The sequence below is a fragment of the Phacochoerus africanus genome, chromosome 11, assembly GCF_016906955.1.
Source record: "Phacochoerus africanus isolate WHEZ1 chromosome 11, ROS_Pafr_v1, whole genome shotgun sequence".
Lineage (NCBI taxonomy): Eukaryota > Metazoa > Chordata > Mammalia > Artiodactyla > Suidae > Phacochoerus > Phacochoerus africanus.
The window spans coordinates 8301892-8320191 of record NC_062554.1 but is presented as its reverse complement, the minus strand read 5'-3'; the positions used below and the strand labels follow the sequence as shown (position 1 = coordinate 8320191).

The 18300-nt window shown below is 45.3% G+C and overlaps 1 protein-coding gene across 3 annotated transcripts in view; it reads right to left on the bottom strand.

Annotated features, from left to right (window-relative positions):
* The window catches only part of POLD3 (DNA polymerase delta 3, accessory subunit), a 49992-nt gene extending 33663 nt beyond the window's left edge, over window positions 1-16329 (bottom strand). Inside the window, exons 1-4 of one of the 3 annotated variants that reach the window (XM_047752325.1) lie at window positions 16150-16329; window positions 15517-15594; window positions 14778-14833; window positions 3251-3353 (exon numbers count right to left, since the gene is read on the bottom strand). In XM_047752325.1, coding sequence (XP_047608281.1) covers window positions 3251-3353; window positions 14778-14833; window positions 15517-15594; window positions 16150-16209 — 297 coding nt within the window. In that variant the 5' untranslated portion in view covers window positions 16210-16329. The remainder of the gene's footprint in view (window positions 1-3250; window positions 3354-14777; window positions 14834-15516; window positions 15595-16149) is intronic. The other 2 variants (XM_047752324.1, XM_047752326.1) reach the window with 2 other exon arrangements.
* Window positions 16330-18300: the final 1971 nt, after the last annotated feature.

Sequence of the window (18300 nt, the reverse complement as noted above, 5' to 3'; positions counted from 1 at the left end):
TAGGAATAACATGATGCTATGCTTAATAATCTACCTTTTCTTGGGTTTGTGCTCTTTAAGGAAAAAAGCATGGATAAGCTCCCATATTTGGTCAGTAATTCTACAAGGTTCCACAGTACAAGGCTATAAAATTCTCCCAACTACCTCGACCATAGCTACTCTTAGTGTATTTCATATTTTAGGATTCCATTTAAGATTTCATTTTATAAAGTATTCTGCTGCTTTAAAAAAGGTGGAGGGGCGAGTAGACAGAATTTAAATGCCCTCTCAAACGTAGAAGGCTTTGCATAAGCAAAGCCATAGCACAGAAGTTTTATCTTGGGTTTTTTTTTAATTACTCAATGAATTTATTACATTTGCAGTTTGTACAATGATCATCACAATCCAATTTTATAGGATTTCCATCCCACAACCCCAGCGTGGGTTTTTGCTTGTTTTTCTTATTTATTGTTGCTGTCTTCATGGCAGCACCCGCAGCATATGGAGGCTTCCAGATCAGGGAATGAATCTGAGCTACAGCTTCGACCTACACCACAGCTGCAGCAATACTAGATCCTTTTAACCCACCCCAGCAAGGAGCAAGGGATTAAACCTGCACCTCCGCAGAGACCCTGACCACTGCAGTTGGTAGATTCTTAACCCACTGAGCCACAGTGGGAATTCCTGAAGTTCTGAAATGACTATGGGTTACACATCATTTTGAAAGATGGTCTCGGAGTTCCCACCGTGGCTCAATGGTTAATGAACCCAACTAGTATCCATGAGGATGAGGGTTCCATCCCTGGCCTTGCTCGGTGGGTTAAGGATCCAGTATTGCCGTGAGCTGTGGTGTAGGTAGCCGATACGGCTCGGATCCTGCATTGCTATGGCTGTGGTATAGGCTGGCAGCAACAGCTCCGATTGGACCCCCATAGCTTGGAAACCTCCAAATGTTGCAGGTTCAGCCCTAAAAAGACCAAAAAAGAAAAAAGATGGTTTCAAAAAAATGCACTGAGAAGTCCCCATCGTGGCTCAGTGGTAACAAACCCAACTAGTATCCATGAGGATGAGGATTTTTTGTCTTTTTCCATTTCTAGGGCCACTCCCATGGCATATGGAGGTTCCCAGGCTAGGGGTCTAATTGGAACTGCAGCCCCCGGTCTACGCCAGAGCCATAGCAACACGGGATCTGAGCTGTGTCTGCAATCTACACCACAGCTCACGACAACACAGGATCCTTAACCCACTGAGCAAGGCCAGGGATCGAACCTGCAACCTCGTGGTTCCTAGTCGGATTCATTAACCACTGAGCCACGACAAGAACTCCGAGGATGAGGATTTGATTCCTGGCCTTGCTCAGTGGGTTATGGATCTGGCACTGCTGTGGGCTATAGTGTAGGTCACAGTTGCAGCTTGGATCCTGTGTTGCTGGGCTGTGGTTTAGGCCTGCAGCTACAGCTCCAATTCGACCCCTAGCCTGCAAACTTCCATGTGCCACAAATGCAGCCCTGAAAAGCAAAAAAAAAAAAAAAAAAAGAGTGGGGGGGCACTGAGAAACACAATTTGAATGTAATTTTAGGGGTTCAGAATCCCCTGAACCCTGAAGACCATCCAAGGATCTGCAATGTTTAAGAACCTGTTATATGGGTTAGAATAAAAACCTACAACTTTATCCAACATACACATTTTTCTTTCAGATTCTCAAGGACCCAGTGCCAGAGAGAGAATAAAAACTACTGTTTTAAAGATACACAATGAGGAGTTCCTGGCAGCTCAATGATTTAAGGATCTGGCATTATCACTGCTATGGCTGGGGTCGCTGATGTGGTGCAAATTTGACTGCTGGCCTGGGAACTTTCGCATGCCAGGGGCGTGTCCAAAAATAAAAAATAAAGGTACACAGTGATTCCCAGGTAAATAATTGCCTACAACTAAATAGAAGGCTTTGACTAAACTCAAGAAAGAGACAGAAGGGAGCTAGTCAACCCTGGAAACAAAAGGAAAGCAGACATTCAGATGCAAAAGCCACACAGGGAGGATTCTGGTCAGGCTTATTTCTGAGAGCAAATGCATCAGGTCTGCTTAATCTTGTTTCAAATACATAAAGACATCTGATTCCATTTACAGTTGGAATGAATATCCTGATTAACACCCGGCTTGCCAAACAGCTTACCGACAAGGACAGAATACGCAGATCATAGAATATAAGGATCTGGTACCCCTACCAATTTTGCTTTTCCTTGTAAATTACTCAACTGCCAATTCCAGCTTTAAATCTCACAGGCTTGGGACTCTACTGATAGAAGACTAATCTAGCCATTATTTTGCTAAATCTGGCTTCTGAACCTCTGGCCTTAGGGTCAAGTACAAAGGGAAGAGGAAAACGTGTGTAAGTGGCTCTGTGAGGAGGATCCTTACTAAATTCCTTCCTTGGGTGGAGGTTGTGTGGGAGCAAAAGACAACGCTACAGGCAAGAGGTGTGGGGAGTGAGAACAGAGGAGGAATGCCTCAGTTGGATTGGGGGAAGCAAGAAAGAAGAATCACCAAAGTTCCCAAGAATCCATCAGCTGCAGAAGGAATGGCGTTTTCTCAGTAGAGCTTCTGGATGAGAGCTCATATTAAAACCAAGTTCACTTAGGGAGTTCCTGTCGTGGCGCAACGGTTAACGAATCCGACTAGGAACCATGAGGTTGCGGGTTCGATCCCTGCCCTTGCTCAGTGGGTTAAGGATCCTGCTTTGCCGTGAGCTGTGGTGTAGGTCGCAGACATGGCTCGGATCCTGTGTTGCTGTGGCTCTGGCATAGGCCGGCCACTACAGCTCCGACTGGACCCCTAGACTGGGAACCTCCATATGCCAAGGGAGTGGCCCAAGACAATGGCAAAAAAGACAAAAAAATAAAATAAAATAAAATTATACTTTCTGAACATCTGAGTCTGTGGCATGACATTTGAATGGGCTGGAAATTCACCAGCACTGTCCCCAATATATGTTCAAAAGGAAGAAAGGAATAACAGAAGCAGTTTCCAAAATGTCTTGCTGCCTTGGAAAACTGCACAGTAGTAATAACACAGTCTCTGCCTCACAGCCAAGATGTTCCCCAAACTTCTCAGTTTCGGGTTTAGCCTAAACATCCAAAATAATCATTATCTTCAATTAGCTTTTGAAAAGTTTCCTCATACTGAATCTTGTTTTCGCCCTATGTTATGTTACATAACACTATTTACACTTCGAAGACACTGGAACCCACCATAAGTTTCTCTGAGAACTTACGGAATGTCCATTCTGAATGAGACTGCCGGACACTAAATAGGTAACATGCAGCTGGGCTCCCGAATTTTCCTTCCGCTTCCTTTCAACATAGTCATACAGCATCCTGTGACAAACAAAAGGCCAAGTCATTAATGAAAAGTTTACCTCATCAACTGTTAATTCATGAGTTACAAGTTAGATGTATGAAATCTGACTGTGCATCAAAAATTTTACAGAATATTTTTGCTCTGTCCACAGACACAGAGTTGATTTTTTTTTTTTAAGAGTTGAAAAAAGATGAACGTAACACAGGCGTTGGTGTCAATTTGCACTAAGCTGGCACAGTCACCAAGTAACCAATGAGAGGAAATCTAATAGGAGGTCAAGAGGAGCTAAGCCTGCATTAAAGAGGCAAAGGCATATAACGGATAATGAATCGAGAGTAAGTTCAGTCACGACCTAGCCACGGGATCCTAGATAAATTAGTTTCTCCAGGCCTCTTTATACCCTGAGTGTAAGTCAGGAGGGCTGTACTAGATAGATCATAGCTCTCTTAACCTGAGATTCCTGTGCCATCCATAACCCTCCACCCCTCAAAACCATAAGCAAAATCTTTGTGTTTTTTTTGTGGGGGAAAAAGGGGGGAGGGTGGAGATGATTCAAGGTTTCCATAGATTCACAAAAGGATTGCTCCAAAACATTAAGAACTACTGTGTAGATGATCACAAAGTAGCTGGCTCTAAAATCCCAATCTCTTTTTTCTTTGTTGCCACGCTGCGGCATATGGAGTTCCCAGGCCAGGGATCAGATCCGAGGGGTAGTTGGGACCTAAGCCAGTTGTGGCAACGCCGGATCCTTAGCCCACTGTGCCAGGCCGGGGATCGAATCTGCATCCCGGTGCTCCCAAGACACCATGGATCCTGCTGACCACCATGGGAACTCCGAGAAATTCCAATCATATGATCAGATTCAATGCTGTTTCAGAACTGCAAATTTTAAGAGTTTACACTGCCTAGTATTCATTAACCTGAGATTACCAAACAGTCAATATAGAAATTCATTTTTTTTTTTTAATGGTTGCACTGGTATTTGGAAGTTCCTGGACCAGGGATTGAATCTGAGTGGCAGCTACAACCCACGCCACAGCTGTGGCAGTGCTTATCCACCTAGTATCATCAGAAGCTGACTCCCCTCAATAACTTACAATTTGACAGAAACATCAACAAAAGAGACATATCATTTTGCGTCTTTTATTTGAGGAAACATTTGGTGAGCCTCTATAACATGTCATACTTCTGCCAAGGATGGCTAGAAACAAAAACCCCTAGGCCGCTGACTACTCCTTAGCTTCTCCGACCCAATGCCTCGCTGAGTCTCCTGCTTTCCTGCTTAGACTTGGCTACCTCCTCCCCTTCTGTCCTGCTGGGGTTCTCTCTTCAGCTGTCTTTTCACTCGCTAGAGTGAGCCATGATCGGGGTTTGCCTAGTTCGGAGGGGTGTCCTGAGACATGGACTCCAGCACCAAGACAAACCGTCCTGGGCACACCAGGATGACCGGTCACCTGACTGCCTATTCTCCCTGAGCCCTTTCATTCATCCTCGTGGCTTCATTTAATCCCAACAACAACATCTGCTCAAACCACTAAAGCCAGAAATCTGGGAGTCATTATCCTTCACTTCTCCTTAGCCACCGAGTTGCCAAATTTTGTCAGTTCTCCCTCCCAAGTAATTCTTGACTCCATGCCCTCCAAATTTCTTGACTGGACAATTTCAATTCCAAGTGTCAATTCCTTCCTCTCACCCTTTTCCCATTCATTATCCACAAGGCTGCCAAGGTGAAGGTTTAAAAATGCAAACCAAGTCATGCCGTCAATAAAACTTTACTGAGCAGCTACTTCGTGCTCTATGCCTTGGGGACAGACCAGTGAACAAAGCAGTCAAAGTTTCTACCCATTCAGAATTTGCACTGTAGAAAAGAGAAAAACAATAAACCAACAAGTAAATATGTCAGATGGTAGTAAGTCTACGGGGGCAAAAGATTAGAACAGAGAATGCCTGAGAAGTTTTTCTATTTTATATAAAATGATTAGGGAAGCTCTCAAGAACAGAGCCCTGCAGGAAATGACAGAGCCACCAATGTGCAGTCTCGGGGAAGAATGCTCCATGCGGAAAGAAGAGCAAATGCAAGGGCTCTGAGGCGAGAGTGTAAGCCCAGCCTCAGGACCAGATGAGAGGTGAGTGTGCTGAGCGAGGAAGACGGGGAGAAGACAGCCAAGGGCCAGACACGCGGGCTCTGCAGCCTGAGAGAGGACACTAGGCAAGAAGGTCTTAGAAGGTCGAGAGCAGAAGTAACAGGATCTTATCTCTTAGGAGGATTCCTGACTGGTGTGCGGAGAATACACTGTCAAGGGGCAGGGAAGGAAGCAGGAGGCCAATCAGAAGGCTACTGCAGAAATCCAGCCTAGAGAGCATGGCGGCTCAGACAGGGTGGTAGCAATGGAGCTAGTAATTAATGGATGAATTCTGGGTATCTCTCAAAGGGAGAGATAACAGGACGTGCTGATGGATTGACTGTGGGCTATGAGAGAAAGAAAGGTCAAGGGCGACTGGACTGGAGTTTTCTTCTGGCGCAGCAGGTTAAGGAATAGCATTGTCACTACAGCGGCTTGGCTTGATGCTTTGGCATGGGTTTGACCCCTGGCCTGGGAACTTCCACACACAGTGGGCATGGCCAAAAAGGGGAAAAAGGGGCATTCCCATTGTGGCTCGGCAGTTAACAAACCTGACTAGTATCCATGAGGACGCAGGTTCGATCCCTAGCCTTGCTCAGTGTGCTAAGGATCAGGTGTTGCCATGAGCTTTGGTGTAGGTCACAGATGCCGCGTGGATCCCATGTTGCTGTAGCTGTGGTGTGGGCCAGCAGCTGTAGCTCCGATTCAACTCCTAGCCTGGGAACCTCCATATGCTGCAGGTGTGGCCCTAAAAAGACCAAAAAAAAAAAAAAGACGACTGAACTAAGCAACACAAAGAACAAAGCTGTCATTCACCGAGATGGAGGAAAGTAGGGGAAAGAGAGAAGGAGGTGATGGGGGGGTTAGGAGTTAAGTTTTGGGGCATGTTAAATCTGATGCCTATTAGTCTTTCAATGCTGTTGAAAAGGTAGTTGGTTACTCTGATCTGAAGTGTCATTCCCTGTTCAAAGTTTTCACTAGCGCCCTATGCCCTAGGGAGGAAATCCAACTCGCTAGCAGCAACACGGAGGCCTGTGCTCGGGTCCCCTTCTCTCTCACCCTTCTCCCACATTCACACTACTTTCCACCTTAAGAAACATTCTACAATTCCCCTGGATGCTTTGGATGCCCCCCCTTCTGCCTAGAATGCTCTTCTCAGACCTCTTCCTCCTGACGCCTCATCAGGACAGCAGCCCAGTCATCACGTCCTATGCGAAGCCTTCCCTAAGAGCACCAGGCCAACAGGGCGCCCCTGCCTTCTAAGTTCTAATGGAACCTATCCCATACCTGTTACTGTAGCACTTACCGCATTGTATTTCTAATTATTTAGTTTATATATCTGCCATCCTCACTAGATTATAAACATCTTGAGGAAAAATGTGTCCTACTGAGCTTTTTTTTTTTGGTGAATCCTTTATCTCGCTCCCCTTTGTATTTCCTTCCATGCAGCACTTATGTCAGCAAAGATGAGGTACACAGACTCATGAACACTTTGGTTTATTTACGTTAGGACGACATGATAGGCAGGGACCACGCCCAAGATGCTTTCAGCTTGCTGGCTACGTGCATTGTCTTTTATCAACAACTCATAGTCTTGCTTGCATCACTGCAGTCATTGTCCTCTGTGCACTTATCTCCCCAAATCAACCTCAGTTCTCTTTTATATTAACACATTAGAAACTGCACAAACTCTTTTAAAAAAAATTCTGCTTGTTTTGAATCTCTAAGATATGGTCACCTAGCTTGATTATGCCAAACATCTTAGTAATGGGCCAAATACTCCTAAATGTGAATGACAATACATATGACGTCTTACAAGATGCATTTCCTACACACGTGATGAACTATATTCTCTCATCTTCTCATTTTAATTCATTAATCCTCCCTCCTGATGAGTTCCACCCACAATCCTCCCTAGGATGAATGGTGTAGTCTATATTGCCTTTCCTAACCTAATTCCTTCACATTTTTATTTTATTTTATTTTTGCTTTTTAGGGCCACACCCAAGGCATATGGAGGTTCCTGGGCTAGGGGTTGAATCAGAGTTGTAGCTGCTGGCCTACAACACAATCATGCGGGATCCTTAACCCAGTAAGCGAGGGCAGGGATCGAACCCTCAACGTCATGATTACTAGTCAGAGTCGCTTCCACTGAGCCACAACGGCAACTCCCCACAGCATTCTTACAACCTGAAATTATCCTGTTTAAATCAATAATGGGAGGGACCTTGTCTGCCAGGTTTGCTGTTTTATAAGAGCCTAAAATAGTGCTAAAAATATAGTAAAAACTGAAAAAACTTGTTTTTTTTTTTTTTTTTGGCTTTTGTTTAGGGCCACACCTGCAGCATATGGAAGTTCCCAAGGGTCAAATCTGAGCTGCAGCTGCCAGCCTATTCCATAGCCACAGCAACTGTGGGATCTGAGCCACGTCTGCGACCTATACCACAGCTCACAGCAGTGCCGGAATCCCAACCCACTAAGCGAGGCCAGGGATCAAACCTGCATCCTCATGGATTCTAGTTGGATTCGGTTCCACTGTGCCACAAAGGGAACTCCCTGAAAAAACATCTCTTACTGAATCCAAGCAAACAGTAAAAACCATGCCCAGTAATTGCCCTCAGTGTCAATGGTGATACTTTTTTTTTCATTGAAGGCCAAGTAAATTTATTCAGTGCTAATATCCTTTCAACTATTTTCGTATCCATTATAACATTTGATTATCAAAACAATCCTGTTACATCAAGAAATTTTTAATCATGTCCAATTTACCATTACTTAAAAAGCTCCGTTTAGAGCTTTTCATGTACTGCCTCATAAATTTTTACTCACCTCAAGTTGAAAAACATCGACATTTCCTTCTAGAAGTATTACAGTATTAGCTTTTACATTTAGATATATATATTCATCTCAAATTAATTGTTGTTCAGTGTTGGGGAAGTTGAGACTTTTTTTTTTCCATACATTTATCAATTGTTCCAGTAGACATCTTCTGAAAAAAATTAATTTTCTTGGGAGTTCCCATTGTTCAGTGGTTAATGAACCCGACTAGGAACCATGAGGTTGCAGATTCGATCCCTGGCCTTGCTCAGTGGGTTAAGGATCTGGGGGGCTGCCATGAGCTGTGGTGTAGGTCGCAGACACGGCTTGGATCCTGCATGGCTGTGGCTGTGGTGTAGGCCAGCAGCTATAGCTCCGATTTGGCCCCTACCCTGGGAACCTCCACATGCCGAGGGTGTGGCCCTAAAAAGACAAAAAAAAAAAAGAAGTCTGACTACCTGAAGACGTCTTGATCTTGGGAAGCCCAGGCCATAGACACAGATCACCCACAACGACGGGTCAACAGCCCTTGCTGACATCCCAGCTGATGGGCAGCATCAACTGCCGGACGTGTACATACAGTTGCCTACAAATGACTGGACTCCAGCCACTGAGGCACCAGACATAATGGAACAGAAAGAACCATTCTCACCGTGCCTTGCCCAAATTCCAAACCAAAAGAATCTATGAACATAACATGGTCTTTCAAGCCACTAAATTTGGAGGCAATCTGTTACACAGCAATAGTAACTGGAACAGGGATGAACCTGAAAACATGTCCCCCCGCCTTCATGGAGTTTATATTCTCGTGGGAGGAGGACGTATAACAAGAAAATGTCAGCTAGGAATAAGAATTATGAGACGCTGGAACAAGTAGACATCCACATGCAAGAGAAGGAAATTGGGCCCTTTCCTTACACCATATACAAAATGATTCCTGGGAAAACATAAGCAGAACATTCTCTGACAAAGACTGCAGCAATACCTTTTTGGATCTGTCTCCTAGAGTAACAGAAATAAAAAAACAAACAAATGGGACCTAATTAAAAGCCTTTGGACAGTAAAGGAAACCATAAACAAAACAAAAAGATAGCCTGCAGAGAAAATATTTGCAAATGATGTGCCCAACAAAGGATTAATCTGCAAAACATACAAATAGCTCAGATAGCTCTACATCAAAAAACAAATAAGCCAACTGAAATATGGGCAGAAGATCTCAACAGACATTTCTCTGAAGATACACAGATGGCCAAAAACCACATGAAAGAAAAGATGCTCAACACCACTAATGACTAAAGAAATGAAAATCAAAATCACAGTGAAGTATCACCTCACACCAGTCAGAATGGCCTTCATCGAAAAGTCTACAAATAACACATGCTGGAGAGTGTGGAGAAAGGCAGCCCTCCAACACTGTTGATGGGAATGTAAACTGGTGCTAGCACTATGGTGAACCATATGGAGAGTCCTTAAAAAACCAAATACAGAGGCCTTCCCATCGTGGCGCAGCAGAAATGAATCCAACTAGTATCCATGAGGATGTGGGTTCCATCCCTGGCCTCGTCAGTGAGTTAAGAATCCAGCGTTGCCGTGAGCAGTGGTGTAGGTTGCAGACTCGGCTGGGATCCGGCATTGCTGTGGCTGTGGTGTAGGCCGGTGGCTACAGCTCTGATTCGACCCCTAGCCTGGGAACCTCCATATGCCGCAAGTGTGGTTCTAGAAAATACAAAAAAAAAGACAAAAATAAATAAATAAAAATCAGCTTGAACCAACACCTAATCTGAAAACTATAGCGCATTCTTGGTGTTTTGGCTTTTTTTTTTTGTCTTTTCTAGGGCTGCACCCGTGGCATATGGAGGTTCCCAGGCTAGGGGTCGAATTGGAGCTGCGTCTGCAACCTACACCACAGCCACAGCAATGCCGGATCCTTAATCCACTGAGCGAGGCCAGGGATCCAACCCGCAACCTCATGGTTCCTAGTCGGATTTGTTAACCACGGAGCCACGACAGGAACTCCTATAGCGCATTCTTACTGTGGGGACTGAAGCATTTTTTGTACATATAAGGGTATGTGGAAACCTTAAATGAAGTGGTAATTACTGATATAAAAACTCACAGGGATAAATCTTCATGATTTACTTGGGTTAGGCAAGTCTTCTTAGATACTACATAAAAAGCACCAGCAACAAAACAGAAAAAAACGGGACTCTAACAATAAGAACTTTTGCACTTCAAAAGGCACCATCAAGAAAGCTCAAAGAGGGAGTTCCTGTTGTGGTTCAAACCTGACTAGTATCCATGAGGATGTGGGTTTGATCCCCGGCCCCAGCTCAGTGGGTTAAGGATCCGACGTTGCTGTGGCTGTGGTGTAGGCCAGCAGCTATAGCTGATTGGACCCCTAGCCTGGGAACTTCCATATGCCATGGGTGTGAACCTAAAAAAAAAAACCCTGCAAGACAACCCACAGAATGGGAGAAAATTTTCGCAAATCATTATCTGATCAGGGTCTTCTATCAAGAATATTTAAAGAACTCTTACAATTCAATAATAAAAAGACAGGGAGTTCCCGTCGTGGTGCAGTGGTTCACGAATCCGACGAGGAACCATGAGGTTGCGGGTTCAATCCCTGGCCTCGCTCAGTGAGTTAAGAATCCAGCGTTGCCGTGAGCTGTGGTGTAGGTCGCAGACATGGCTGGGATCCTGCGTTGCTGTGGCTCTGGCGTAGGCCGGCGGCTACAGCTCCAATTAGACCCCTAGCCTGGGAACCTCCATATGCTGCGGGAGCAGCCCAAGAAATAGCAAAAAGACAAAAAAAAAAATAATAATAATAAAAAGACAAAAAAACCAATAAAAAATGGGAAAAGAATCTGTAAAGATAATTCTCCAAAGAAAACATGCAAATGGCTTACAAGCACATGAAAAGAAGATCAGTATCTTCGGCTATCACAGAAATGCAAATCGAAACCATAAGAACGCCAGAGTTCCTGTGTAGTTGGGTGGGTTAGAGATCCTGGGTTGTCACTGCTGTGGCTCCAGCGGCTGCGGGTGTGGCCAAAAAACGAAACAAAAACAGCCCAGAATGATACCACTTCAGACCCACTAGGATGGCTAATATTTTAAAAGACAAGATAATAGAAAAGAGCTGACAAGAATGTTGAGATAGCTATTAGAACCCTCGTACCTTGCTGCTGGGATTGTAAAATAGTACAGCCACTTTGGAAAACAGCTCATCAGCTCCTCAAAATATTACATATGACCCAGAAGTTCCAATCTTAGGTGGATACTAGGAGAACTGAAGGCACATGGCCACCCAAAAACTTATACACAAATGTTCATAACACCCAGATGTGGAAATAACCCAAATGTCCACCACTAGGTGAATGGGTAAACAAAATGCTGTATACTCGTATATCATGGATTGAACCGTACTCCTGGCAACATTTTACGCTGAAGACCAACCACCAATACCTCGGAGTGTGACCTTATTTGGAAATAGGGCCTCTGCAGATGTCACTAGTTAAGATGAGGTCACACTAGAGTAGGGTGGGCTCCTGACCTACTATGATTGGTATCCTTATAAGATGGCCACGTGAAGATGTAGACAACAGAGAGAATGCCATGTGACCACGAAGGCAGATATTGGGGTTACGCAGCTACAGGCCAAAGAATGCCAAAGACTGCCAGCAAACCACCAGAAGCTGGAAAGAAGCAAGGAAGGATGTGTGTTCTACAGGTTTCGAAGGGAGTACGGCCCTGCCAAACCTTAATTTTGGACTTCCAGCCTCCAGAAGTGAGACAATGAATGCGTTTCTTTTTTCTTTTTCTTTAGGGCCGAAACCGCAGCATACAGAAACGCCAAGTCTAGGGGGTTGAATTGGAGCCGTAGCCACTGGCCTATGCCACAGCCACACGGGATCTGAGTTGCGTCTGTGACCTACACCACAGCTCACGGCAACATCAGATCCTTAACCCACTGAGCGAGGCCAGGGGTCAAACCCACGTCCTCATGGATCCTCGTCAGGTTCATTTCCGCTGAGCCAACACAGGAACTCCCAAATTTCTGTTGTTTTAAGCCACCCGGTTTGTAGTATTCTGTTATGGCAGCCCTAGAAAACTAATTTATAAATGTATAAATTAATTTAATATTCCATATAATGGAACATCAGTCAACCATAAAAAGGACTGAAGTACTGATACATGCATAACATGGCCAAACCTTGAAGACAGCATGCTAAGAAACCAGACACACGGATTCCATAGCAAATGATTCCATTTACGTGACCTCTCCAGGACAGGCAAGTCTATAGACAAAGACGGTATCAGTTGTTGCCTAACGCTGGAGAAGATGGGCAGGAATGATGAGAGACTGCTAATGGACACAGGGCTTCTTTTGACGGTGATGAAAACATTCTGAAATTAATTGCAGTGGTGGCTGTACAACACTACAAATATATTAAAACTCACTGATGGAGTTCCCCTTGTGGTGCAGTGGTTAATGAATCCGACTAGGAACCATGAGGTTGCGGTTTTGATCCCTGGCCTTGCTCAGTGAGTTAAGGATCCGGCGTTGCCATGAGCTGTGGTGTAGGTCGCAGACAAAGCTTGGATCCTGTGCTGCTGCGGCTCTGGCATAGGCTGGCAGCTACAGCTCCGATTCGACCCCCAGCCTGGGAACCTCCATATGCCACGGGAGTGGCCCAAGAAATGGCAAAAAGACCAAAAAAAAAGATAAAAATCACTGAATCACTTTCAATGGGTGAATTATATCTCAAACTGTTTTTCAAAAAGGGATTATCAAAAATTAACAGGGTAACATGACAGAGAATTAAGGAGGGGGAGAGGTACCTGAAATAGAGCATTAGGGAAGAGTTGTTCTACGAAGGAATATGTGAAATTTGACCTGAATCTGAACGATGAACCCGCTGGGAGAAGAGCATTCCAGGGAGAGGGAATGGTACAGGTGTCCTTGGGTGATAATGGGCCTGGCATATCGGAGGCACAGAAAGGCAAGGAGGCTTGAGGATAAGCGAGGTGGAGAGTGGTATGGATGGAGGTGGCAGACAGGCAGGGGCTAGAGGGCATAGTGATTCCATAAAAAGTACGGGAAATAAGGGCAGCTACAGTAAAAGTGCAGGCAACTGTATTTCAACTCCAGTCTTCAACATGCACCTTTAACCTCAACAGGCTTACACAGTAAGAGTTACATCAGTGCATAGTCAAACATCCACACCACAACCAACAATTACTCTTATGGGTGTCCATTCCCAAAGTTACCCGAACTTTTCCGGTTTGGGCCAGGACTGGCCTTAGCAAAGGCAATCTCAAATAGTCAAAAATCAGTCCAAACCCATCCCCTGGGCCAGGTCTTGAAGGCATAAACATCCCAGCCAAAATTGGCTTCCAAGATCCGTCAAACGGCAATCCAAATCAAGCCCAATCAACCCACTCCAGAGATCAAAGATTGTTTAAGACTCACAGAATGTTCCTACGACTCAAGGAAGAGGGAAAAATCAGACCACATTTAGGAATAAAGCAAACAAAATGAGTATATCAACTCAATATATGTACTATTAGCCTGTTCACCAGTTGCTACCCACCAGACACAGACAATATCTGCACACGTGCAGGTGAAGAATTTCGAAGTTAATTCAAAAGCTTGCCTTTTCCACTCCGGCCTGAGGTTGCACGACAAGTGTCAGCAAGGAAAGGAGATGTGGCAAAATTCTAGACGGGAAATGCTCCGCATCATCCTAAACCCGCCCTTTTCAGCTTCCCTGAAATAGTTCTCCCGTCTCACACTGTCATAAAGCCTACGTCAAACACTGGTTGACCTCACTATCAACATTAAAGTGTCTCAGTAACACCCAGACAGGCCTGAGGAGCACGCACGTGTGAAAACGTTACAAAGATGTTTGGGATAACAGCCATATAAATCTGAGATGTAAATAAAATCAGCTAGTCCATTTAATGAACTTGAAGTAACAAAGTGATGTGAAGCAGAAGACAAGGCCACAAATAAATCCAGTAAACGTATCACCACACATTTGTATACAAGTCCACCCACCTCCTAAATAATAGACAAAATAGTATTCTTTCTCATTTCCCCAGAGGGGCGGGGGAGGGGGGTGGTTTTAACATAGAGACTTCCTGTAACGCTAACAACACAGCAAAAGAAAAAAAAATTTCCAATCTGATTAAAGTCAGTAATAAATTGTACTTACTGGAGTTCCCGTCGTGGCGCAGTGGTTAACGAATCTGACTAGGAACCATGAGGTTGCAGGTTCGATCCCTGGCCTTGCTCAGTGGGTTAACGATCCGGCGTTGCCGTGAGCTGTGGTGTAGGTCACAGACGTGGCTCGGATCCCGAGTTGCTGTGGCTCTGGTGTAGGCTGGTGGCTACAGCTCCGATTAGACCCCTAGCCTGGGAACCTCCATATGCTGCAGGAGCAGCCCTAAAAGACAAAAAGACCGAAAATAAATAAATAAATAAATTGTACTTACTGTTTGGCCTGATTAACATGAACTCCTAGTGTATAGCTCAGCCATTTGTATGTCACCTGCAAAAAGAAGAAATTTTTTAAATGTTTTATAAGATGAATCCAGAGTGAGGGTCAGTCCCAAGGGCTCCTCAAGATTCTTATTCTCAGATGATAATGCATTATAAATTACATTAGATGCCACCCCAGTTTTGCCAAGAGCTGTCCGTCTGGGCAGGGAGGACCACGGTATTTATCTTGCAGATACTAAGAAGTTTGTATCGCAGATCAATTCATGCAAGAGTCTAAAAAGAAAGCCTGAATATACATAGGAAAAGCTCTTACTTTCCTCACACTCCTTGTTTTACTAAGCCCCCCCCCCACATTCTGCCTTTTTTGGGGCCACCACCAGAAACTATCTTCAAACTCAACCGGAAGCCAGGTTACTCTGGACTGTATGACTCCAACTTCTGAGGAAAGGTGCAGCCATACAAACATTAGAGCACCCACAGGTGGTGCCGGGTCAGGTAATGAGTGAAGTGGTTGAATAGTGTATCAGGGGTGAGATTGGGAACAACTGGCATCAAGCTTTGATCCCCCTGCCATCCATCCTTGACCTCTCCTGTCATTTGCCACTTCCTCCCAACCTGTCGAGTTTCCAACAATCAGAAAACTTACATAGGTTAGGTAAAAGCGGTGTGATGTAGAGGAAATCACTAGCAAGAGACAAATCTAGGCTGGAAAACTTATTATCCCTTACTAACCGCAAGCAAAGACATTATCTGGCCCCTCTGCTTCAACTGCCTTTTGTAGGGATACTTCCACCGACTTCTGGCGGGTCGCTGTAAAGATTAAACGCAATCATGTGCATCCAAAACTCACAGCAAGCCCTCAATCTTCCCGATTTGCGAAACGCACTCACATTCATCGTCTCACTTGAATCTTGACTCTAACCCTGCGAGGCAGGTCAAACCTCTATCAACACACAACTTCCGGGAAGAGGAAAACAACGGACAGTCGGAGGGTTTGCACAACTTATCACTTAACCCGGCTAAGACAAATTTCCTCAAGGGTAACTTTGGGACTTCAAACTTGTCAGACAGGTGTAGAGAGGCCTGAGAAACGCTATCAATGAACGCTCCTCCCTCCGCGCCTGACCCCCGCGGCGCGTGGTCGGGGCGCAGAGCCCAGCACGCCCACCCCAGGGACGCGGGTTCGCGCGACAAGCAGAGCTCCTCCCCGGCGAGGCCTCGCTCGCTCTGGGGCACTAGGCACGGGGACCAGACCCCCTCGGCCAGTCCCCACCCGGCCACACGCACAGGGGTCAAGGCCCCCGCCGGCCTCGCCGGCCCAGGACCCCAGTCGCGCGCCCGCATCCCCCAGCCCGAAGTCCTCACGATTTTGTTCTGGTCCGTGACGAACTCGTCTATATTTTCCAGATAAAACTGGTCCGCCATGGTGCCGCCGTGCCGGGCCCCGCCGCCTCGGAGCTCCCCCGCGCCGCCACAACCGCGGCTCCCGCCGGCGGGAAACGTCTCTTTAGCCCCCCACGTCCCGGGTCGTTTCCCACGGCAACGGAAGCGACGCGCTACGGCGGCCGCCGAGGGTCAAACGAGGCTCGGAGACGGCGCTGGCTGAAGTAGGCGGGGCTAATAGCAGCGAACGGAAGTGAGGAGCCAGGGTGCGGGCGTGCCCTGCAGGCGCTGTCTGTAAAACCTTGGTTTCTACTCTCAGCTCTGCCGCTCCGTGAGCAACTCAGGGCAAAATAGCTCACCTCTAGGAGCCGCAGTCTTTCCACTTGTAAACTGATAAAATAATCCTTGCCCTTCCATACGTGTATTCAACAAGTATTAAGTACCCCATCTATTCCAGGCACTTAGGCACTGGGACACAGCAGTGAACAATAAAGACAGAAATAAACAAGTATTTTAGTAAAGTCCTCCCAGCTGTGATAAAGTACTGCCTGTTAGAATCTCAGAATGGAGAAATTAGGGAAGGTTTTCCAGAGGGGATGAGAGAGGGGAGTGTTTGCTGGGAAGAGAAGGAATTTCATTATGGCTGGAATGCTGGGAGAGGGCAATGAGAGATGAGACAGAAGAATCCAAGTGATGCTGTGCCTTCCAAGTTGTGTGAAGGGACACGTGAACTTTATTCTCAAGAAGTTTTCAAATTGGGGAATTCCAACTAAAATGTCTCCTAACATCAGCTAAAATACCCTTCAGCATAAGCCAGTGAATTTCAGTAGGGCAGCCTAATGGATAATGGAGCAGGCTCTAGAGTTAGACCTGGGATTTGAATCTTGGTTTTGATATTTGTTGTGTGGACTTAGGTAAGTTATTTAACCACTGCAAGCCTGTTTCCTATCTCTAAGATGGAAATAGTAATAGCACCCTCTTCAAATGTTGGTTGCAACATGCATTTATTCAAGGTAAAGTCAGCCAAAGCCCACTAAGGGCCAGGCATTGTTCTGGGTGCTGGGGTACTGGGGATACAGCTGTGATCAATATTACAGAGAGCCTGTTCACAAGTAGCTTCCATTTTCTTGGAGATTTTTAAGTGAGGGATAGTAGGGCCTTAAAATAGGGTACATATGGAGTTCCCGTCATGGCGCAGTGGTTAATGAATCCGACTAGGAACTATGAGGTTGCGGGTTCGATCCCTGGCCTTGCTCAGTGGGTGAAGGATCCGGCGTTGCCCTGAGCTGCGGTGTAGGTTGCAGATGTGGCGTGGCGTAGGCTGGTGGCTACAGCTCTGATTAGACCCCTAGCCTGGGAACCTCCATATGCTGCGGGAGCGGCCCTAGAAATGGCAGAAATGCCCAAAAAAAAAAAAAGGATATGTATTGGAAATTAAGAACTAAGTGACTTTTTTTTTTTTTTTTTGCTTGTTAGGGCCACACCCACGGCATCTGGGGGTTGCCAGGGTAGGGGTCAAATCGGAGCTATAGCTACTGGCCTACACCACAGCCTCAGCAACAGGGGATCCCAGCTGCATCTGTGACCTACATCACAGCTCGACTCCTAGCCTGGAAACTTCCATATGCTGAGGGTGTGGCCCTAAGAAGCAAAACAAACAAACAAAAAAACCTAAGTGACTTGGGTTTGCTTTGAGTCAGCAAAACCTGCTAATGAATTAGATGTGTGGAGTATAGAGAGACAGTAATCAAGAAAAATACCTAGATTTGGAAACCTAAATCTTTAGGTAAATGATGATGCCCTTGACTACCAAAAGCTAAAGACTAAGAGAAAAAGTAGATGATAAAGTTAAAGAATTTTATTTGGTCAGAGTTATAAATGAGATAATATACGTATAATCCTTATGCCATGCCGGTGCATAATAAAATCAACAATTAGCACCTGTACTTGGAATTGGCAAATAACAAAATGATTTTAAGAAAATCTATAACATTACTACACAGCAGACACACTGTATCAGGCTTGGAGATTGAGATTTCATTTGATTCTCCTAGGATCCCTGCTAATGGATTCGGTTTGTCAGTGTTTTTTGGGGTGGTTTTGGTTTTGGTTTTTTGATTTTTTTTTTTTTTT